Raw genomic sequence first — 8,080 nt, forward strand, 5'->3', positions numbered from 1 at the left:
GTATCGATGTGTGATCAGTGGCGGATACATATTGTTGTACCTCCTGCTCGCACAGTTCTTTTTCGAATGGCTCCTATACCGAGAGCGATTCGACTTCTCAATGAAATCGTTGCTGCCGTTCCTGAATGTGACATTTTCTACCTTGGTGAGCGTAGATTATCGGATATTATTTTAACATATTTATCTGGTAACTTGCGCTCATCATTATTTTCTTAATTTGAATGTGATGAATGAGTGGAATCTTGATCTACTCTCTTCCATTTGGGCCTCGCTATGATTTTATTTTTATTTATATATTGTTTTATTTTATGTTACTTTTTCTTTTTATTTCTCCTTATTGTACATTTTTATGTACTATATTTATTTTGTTAATATGAAACTAAGAATGTGATTTTTGGATTTCATTTTTGATTTTTACACTCTTGTACACTTATTCTTTTTCTTCTGTATTATTTTTCTTTTGTTTTCTGTTTTTTTTTTTATTATTATTTTTATTTTTTATTTAATCATGTTTTTTCTGCTTTTGCATTTTTGCTTTTTATTTTTCTGTTTTTCTTAATCAAATGTAGGCCATTGTGGCGCATTAGGTTCTTCCTGTAAAGCCACAATGGTCCAAAACTTCTATAAATAAATGTACATATATAATATTACAATATTAAAAATATTTTGTGTAATTGGAGGAGGTAACCCTACATACATATATAGGAGCCTCCAGAAATTCACAGTATTTATTTATAAAATAAATATATAATGCGATATAGGGGGCGCCCCCCCCCCCCCCTTGCGGAGCCGCCAAATGAGCATAAACGCCATTAATGATCCTGATTCTGTTATGCAAGCCTTGTCTGTTTGTCCTAGATCTGACTATCCTACTTTGCACACGCTGTACAAAATATTTGCTTGTCTACCTGTATCTATTGCTACAGTAGAAAGAAGTTTTTCAACATTGCAGCGTACAAAGACATGGCTGAGGTCGACAATGAAGGAGGATCGACTTAATGGCTTAGCTCTGTTAAACACTCGCCCTGAAATTGATTGTCCTATTGACGATGTAATTATCCAATTTGCCAGGAAGAATAGGCGCAGAGAATTCATCATTTAAGGATGAGAACCACAATTGTAACTTTTTTTATATCATAAGATGACATTGTCTTGTACATATATGTGTATAATCAGTTTAAATAAAACTTTCTTAAACTTTGCATGTGACTTGATTATTTTTTTACTACGATAAAAGTAAAGGTAGCTCAAGATATCTTTAGCGCCCCCCCCCCTTGAGTTTTTTCTGTATCCGCCACTGTAGGTGTAGCAGGGCCGCGCTTAGGAGTACGGCCGTCTGTGTGTAAACTTAAATCGACGGCTCTTTAATTTTATCAGCTTTTGTATAAATCGGGTCTGCGTCACTGCATCGAAAGTCGAAAGCCAAAAGATCGAAAAGAATGTATGCATGGTAAACGGTACTATATACAGAGAAATGTAATAATAATAGAAGGGCCCTTACGAATAAATAATTGTTGTCAATATTACGCGGCACGTCTCTATAAATACGCTACAACGCATGGAATACAATCGGATCAATTTACTTATAAAAATGTATCCCATGTTGTTTATTGTGTGTTTTTGAATGCATTGCACAATTTTTAACGATACACTTGCCCATCTTGCGAGTAATATAAACAAACAGAAAAGTTATTGTCGGACATACGTCGAGCACCAAGCATCAAATACTACTGAAGCTAAAATTATTTGGAATTTTCTGTGGAAAATCGTCATTTGACAACAATATGACGCCTAAAATCATTTCTATTAATATAACATTTCTCTGACTATATATACATATTTATTTATTTATTTATTTTAAACAGACCATTGTGGCATAACAGGAATTCCTAAAGCGCCACAATGGTCAAAAAATATAACACAAAAAAGAAAAAAAACAAAATATATGTATGTATGTTTCGTATTTTTTAAGAAATGTAATTTTTTCGACTCATTTCTTTCGGCCGCCTATGTCTGTTGCACATATTTGTACATATGGTAGGCGCGGCCCTGGGTGAAGCTTTGTGATCATGAGAAAATTTGATTTCAACTCAGAATCGATCACTGATCGGCTTTCGATTGTAAAATGTAATTCACAAATTATTTCTATCATGCTGACACTTTGTACCGGCGATGAAATGCTTATCGTTATGTGGTAATTTTTAAATCAATCGGAAGTGGCACCTCTTGCTAGACATAGGTCTCTTCTTTACATATTTATATCTCCAATACCATTAAATGTATAGAACTAAAATTTCATATATGTATTTAAGTTTCAGCTTAAAGTCAAGTAACAAATTAAATTTATTGAAGATTCATCAACTGGAAGTGGCAATTTCCTCTTTCTCACTATTTCTTCTACTATTATTTTCAGCCTTTTAAATATTTGTATTGTAACGAAGGGTTTTACGCGCGCTTATCTGATCTCGCGGTGGGAGGTCCAGAGGGCGCATAAGTCGTTCTTCTTCCAAGGGTCGGCCTATATGGAAACGTGGACTAACCTTGGGATACAGTTTATATAGTCGGGGAGGTTCCTGACTGCAAATCGTCTCGTTGATAACAGCTTCCTCGTGGTCGGGAAGCTGGCTCTGCGGTCCTCTCACGGCTGATGTTTCTCCGGAAACGGCGTGAGGAATACAGGGGACGTGGGCTGGTACTCTTGGGAGGGAGTGATGCTGCACTCGACCTCACAGCGATTCTTAAGCAAGATGGTGGATCTCTGGGCCCCGTCTCTCCGTGGAGACGTGCACAGGAGAGATCTTTCTTCGTTGGTGGCTGGCGGGTGAGAGACTCGCTCTCGAGGCGCTCGAGAGGAGCATGGTGTTGGCGCGGTAAAGTCACTGGTGCCACCCTAAATATTACTACCTCTACCAACTGAAAGGACACTCGGGAGAACGTCGCGTTACAGTATGAATTTTCATACACATATTTAAAAGGTCGATAAAATTTTACGAAATTTTTAAAAAATCACAAATTTTAACACCATCTTCATAGCAGTTCGGTATTATTTCGCAAAAAGCGATCTCGCGTACGTCACCAAAATCTCAATTTTATCAATCGAAAGCTTCTCACGCGAAATATTGTACTAACGAGAACTCGAATGCCAGATATACTGTATTCGCGATTTTACAGCGGCGATTGTCGTGCGTGCGATCATAATTTGCGCAATAATCCGTTATCCTTCATACCACTATAAAAAATCTAGAAATTTTTTAAAATTGGAAATAACCTTTTCTTCTGCAAAAAATCTAAAACTTTGTTAGCACATGATCTAAAACTTTGTTAGCTCATATTTTTGGCAGCTTAAAGATCATTCAAATCAATGACAATTTAGGCAAAATCGAAGTTTATAAAAGCATCAAAGTATGGCCAGCATTTAAGTTGTTAGAGATATAGGCCGCCAACTGTCGCGCTATGGCGGCCGGTCCAATTGCGGAAAGGAATCAAGGTTTATTATTGAATTTACACGTATTTAATGACTTTTTTTTCATTATTTAGATACCAATCATCAATATATCTATCGTGAATAAATCATATTTCTTATTATTTTCACTTTAGCCCCCTATTTCAACATATTCTTTTTCATAACCTATAAATTCTTTGAACGCTTGACATATCATGTTTTTATGATACATACGACACTTTTTTCATATTTTCAACACGTAAAATTTCAGATGCTACCATCTATGTGGGAGGTCTGGACGATAAGGTGTCGGAGAGCCTCATGTGGCAGCTCTTCGTACAAGCGGGTCCTGTCGGTACGTATCTTTACGTTGTCCTTAATATCGCTCTAAATATATACAAAATGTACAAAAACTTGCATTTTCAGTCAACGTGCACATGCCGAAGGATAGGGTCACACAAATGCACCAGGGCTATGGCTTCGTCGAGTTCCTCGGCGAGGACGACGCCGACTATGCCATCAAAATAATGAATATGATAAAATTATACGGAAAACCGATCAGAGTGAATAAAGTATCGGCTCATCAGAAAAACTTGGACGTCGGTGCTAATATTTTCATCGGAAACTTGGATCCCGAAGTAGACGAGAAGCTACTGTACGATACGTTTTCAGCGTTCGGAGTCATATTACAAACGCCAAAGGTTATATTAATATTATATTTATTCATTTGATTTTTTACAGGATGATTTTAGTTGTGTGTGTACTGTTTTAGGTGATGCGTGACGTCGAAACTGGAAATTCTAAAGCTTTTGCTTTTATTAATTTTGCATCGTTTGATGCTAGCGATGCCGCAATTGAAGCTATGAACAGTCAATATCTTTGCAATCGTCCCATATCTGTGTCGTATGCATTTAAAAAGGATGTGAAGGGTGAACGACACGGCTCTGCTGCTGAACGGTATTATTTTAAATATATTTAACACTTTGCAAGCGAGTCGCCTCATACGCGAATGCGGGTATGTTTTCGCGATATCGTGGATTACTTTTGATAGTCGCTAAAACTCGTATAGGATTAATTAATATTGAAATTCACGAAAGCAACCAAAAGTACCCAAAATATGGATTTCATTTTAGTAGGAAGAAACACGGGAAGGATTGTAAAAAATGGGTGTAGCATATTTAAAACACGTGTTGTGAGTTTAAATGGTTCTACGAGAAAAAATATATAGAGCAGATGCCTATTTTATCATTTATATATGAAGTACATATCCAGTTGATTAAAAATATTTTAAGAACATGAGTTTTCTTGGGAGCCGCTTGCAAAGTGTGAGCCCTTTGAGTGCTGTCGTCTTTTCTGTTGAAAACCTGCCATTTGTTGAAAACATTTCCAATTAGAATTATTTAGAAATCCAATAGAAAGCAGGTATAAAAATTGTAGTTAATCCAAACAAACCCTAGATAACTACCGCCGAGGATTTCGAGTTTTGTAAAGGTGTGTTTAGACTCTCTAATATATCTTGCAACAGTATAAAATAGACAAAAGAAGTCTATTAATGAATGTATTTTTTCAAAACTAGTTCCATCTTCTTCATTGTTGTTAAAATGTAATGCTCAAAATCTAAATGCTAAGCCACAATCTAAAATACTCGGTTAAATTCTGCTATGGTTATAAATTCGGAAATTCCGGTGTCAATCAGTCTTTATAAACATTGACACGGATTACATGACCCATGTTCAATGCATTTTTTTTTCAATGCTACCTGGAAAAGTTTAGCGGGTAGTCTTCTTGTTTATTTTTTACATACTCAAACAACGCCTATCGGCGTTTTTCACGCCCGTGGACTAATTGACAAAATGCCGATCAGCGTAGGTCAGCATTTAAAGGGTTAATGGAGAAGCTAACATGACAATACTATACTACATAGTAGTTTGGTTTTATTTAACCGTTTGCCCGCGGCCGTCTTCTATGGAAGCTTTGGGCGACAAGTCTGTAGCGCGGCTGTCTTCCATAGAATTTCTGAACTTTGCACGGGATTTTGAGTAAAAAAGAAGGAATCCAGTAGAGAGAAGCGTTGGTCGTTGTCGGTTCGTATTTCAGTATTCGCGACGTTGCCGTTACAGTTAATCGGTCATTTTAATGCACATTTCATCTGCTTTTTAAGTAGCAAACATTTTTTTCAATGATCAAAGCAAAGTTTCTAATGCAATCTGTATCCGTCATTTAAAAATGCACACAAACTTTTTTAAATGCACATTTATTTTATAAGATGGACGTTTTAAATTGTTCCCTTAACCGTTTGCCCGCGGTCGTCTTCTATGGAAGCTTTGGGCGACAAGTCTGTAGCGCGGCTGTCTTCCATAGAATTTCTGAACTTTACACGGGATTTTGAGGCTTATATGCGCCTATTTCAACTGTTTTAAGGTTCAAAATTGATTGAATATATTACTGAGAGTTGAATGCCATCTATTCAATTTGCTTAAAATGAATATATACCAGTCAAAATTAGTTTTTTATGGTACCATATTGAAACCTCGTTTATGTGACGTCACGTCTGTTGAACAATGGCGACGATACGTCTCAATTGTATGAAGAATGATTTGATTTGACAATTAAGCCAAAACTACGAGATATATTATGTATTTTATTGTTTGAAATAATACTTTGTGTTAATTAACATATCTGGTTACTTGAGGAAATGTTAAAATCTGTATTTAAGGTCGAACACTCGATTGCCAAATTCGCGAAATACGCATACAGACCTTGTTCGGATATGTCGGATGAATCCAAGAATACGTGTGTATTTTATTTTATTTTTTTTATTACAGATTACTCGCCGCTCAAAATCCACTATCTCACGCAGACAGACCCCATCAGCTCTTCGCCGACGCTCCTCCGACTGTTGTACCGATGATGCCTCCGCCGATGGGCATGATGATACCTCCGCCCCCTCCTTCAACACCAGGACCTCCTCTCCCGCCTTCGACAACGGGACCGTTCCCTCCCGCAGGCATCCCACCTCCTCCGCTGCCTCCGATGGGTCTACCTCCAGCGCCGCCAGGTATGGGCGGCCCTCCGGGAATGTCACCGACGTCGATGCCTGGCATGCCCGGAATGCAACCACTGGGCATGCAAGGCATGCATGGAATGAACCAAGGAAACACGGGGATGGGTCCGCCGCCTCCGCCAGGATCTGGACCTCCGCTTCCGCCGCCACCTCCTCCGCGCATGATGTGGCCAGGTGGCTATCCTAGCGGCCCACCGTACGGAGGACCAGGTGGATTTGGTCCTCCGCCTCCTCCCGGCGCCCGTCCACCTCCTCCGTGGAGACCCCCACATCCAGGGTTCGGACGACCTCCGCTGCCTCCTCGCGGCCCTCCTCCACCGCCCAATTTCCACTATAACAATGAGAGTGAAAGTTTTAATAATTATTAGTTTTAATTGTGGTCGTTGTGTAAGTTAAGCACATGAGAATATTTTTGTGTACCTAATATGTATATATATATGTGTATACTATTATTTCACTTTATACATTTACATAAAACCTGATTTCATTGAATACTTTTTCTAATTTTTTTCATATCTGTATATTGTGTAATAAATAGTGTTAATTTAATTTTTTTTAAATACATTCTGGTACAAAAATACAACAATTTTTAGATGCACTGCAAATTTGTTCTAAATTATAATTTTTTTTAATTACTTTTCAGCATACATGTCTTGAAGTATATATTATATATGCAGATTCCTCTATAGTACATGCAATTTATTTTATTTTGATGCGTTGAAAACATTCAATGCCTATCAATATTTTTGTAAATGTCTTCTTTCTGTGTTATGCATACATATCTATGATCATAACTTCAAAAGGAAGCAAAGTTCATGTTGGTTTGATTGGACGGGAGATGTGTGACGTGAATGAAAGAGGATTGGCAACAATATTTAAGTTTTGTGATTTTGTATTGATGCGCTATATAATTCCGTAGAGAAGAAGACGTATTGAGTGATCCAATATATATAATACATAGATTTAATGTAAAAAATATATATTTTGTATCAAACATGTTTGTTTCACTTTATGTAACGCATGTAAAGGATCAGTAATAAGAAATTAATGATAAATACCGTAACCACAAATAAATTATATGGTAGGATTTCCAATTGAGATGTATGTACATAAAATAAAAAAGTTAAACAAACAAGGCTACTGGCAATCATTTGTCATTGTCTCCAAAATTTTTGGATTCTTAAGAGGGCTGTAAACCTGAAACCTTAATTTTGTTACCGTTCCTTTCTTCGATATATATATTGATTGTATCTATATATTGAGTGAATGCGACAATATATATCAATATATATATATTGAGTGAATGCGACAGTTGCGCTTCGACCAGATAAAACGTATTTTAAATTGACAAAATCGAGGTTTCGTATTCTACTATTTTCTCCTCCAAAACTGGACCAATTTTTAAAAAAAATTCTTCATCGGTATGAGAAAGATACTTTCTGTGCATCTATCGGCGTATTTTTTTTAAAATCGACCGTTAAATAAGCACACTGGACTCTTTTCGTGGGTGTAAAAAAGAGGCGGTTTTATAGATGTTTGGTGGCTCCTAGCTCATAAAAAAAATAATTAATCAA

General features: G+C 36.9%; 1 protein-coding gene across 1 annotated transcript; it reads left to right on the plus strand.

Moving 5' to 3' along the window:
- Nucleotides 1–3,417: 3,417 nt before the first annotated feature.
- Nucleotides 3,418–7,572, plus strand: Spx (Spliceosomal protein on the X). The gene is made up of 6 exons (XM_077442071.1): nucleotides 3,418–3,487; nucleotides 3,714–3,797; nucleotides 3,869–4,143; nucleotides 4,215–4,399; nucleotides 6,268–7,212; nucleotides 7,377–7,572. The coding sequence occupies exons 1-5, from the start codon at nucleotides 3,454–3,456 to the stop codon at nucleotides 6,872–6,874; spliced, it is 1,185 nt and encodes a 394-aa protein (XP_077298197.1). The 5' UTR covers nucleotides 3,418–3,453; the 3' UTR covers nucleotides 6,875–7,212; nucleotides 7,377–7,572.
- Nucleotides 7,573–8,080: the final 508 nt, after the last annotated feature.

The sequence above is a fragment of the Arctopsyche grandis genome, chromosome 12 (genome assembly GCF_051622035.1).
Source record: "Arctopsyche grandis isolate Sample6627 chromosome 12, ASM5162203v2, whole genome shotgun sequence".
Classification (NCBI taxonomy): domain Eukaryota; kingdom Metazoa; phylum Arthropoda; class Insecta; order Trichoptera; family Hydropsychidae; genus Arctopsyche; species Arctopsyche grandis.

Excerpts from the sequence above, each read along its gene's own strand:
- Spx (XM_077442071.1), top strand. The coding sequence starts at position 3,454 with ATGGCGGCCGGTCCAATTGCGGAAAGGAATCAAG. Across the intron at positions 3,488-3,713 it reads AATTGCGGAAAGGAATCAAG|ATGCTACCATCTATGTGGGA; the intron begins GTTTATTATTGA and ends GTAAAATTTCAG. Across the intron at positions 4,144-4,214 it reads TCATATTACAAACGCCAAAG|GTGATGCGTGACGTCGAAAC; the intron begins GTTATATTAATA and ends GTACTGTTTTAG.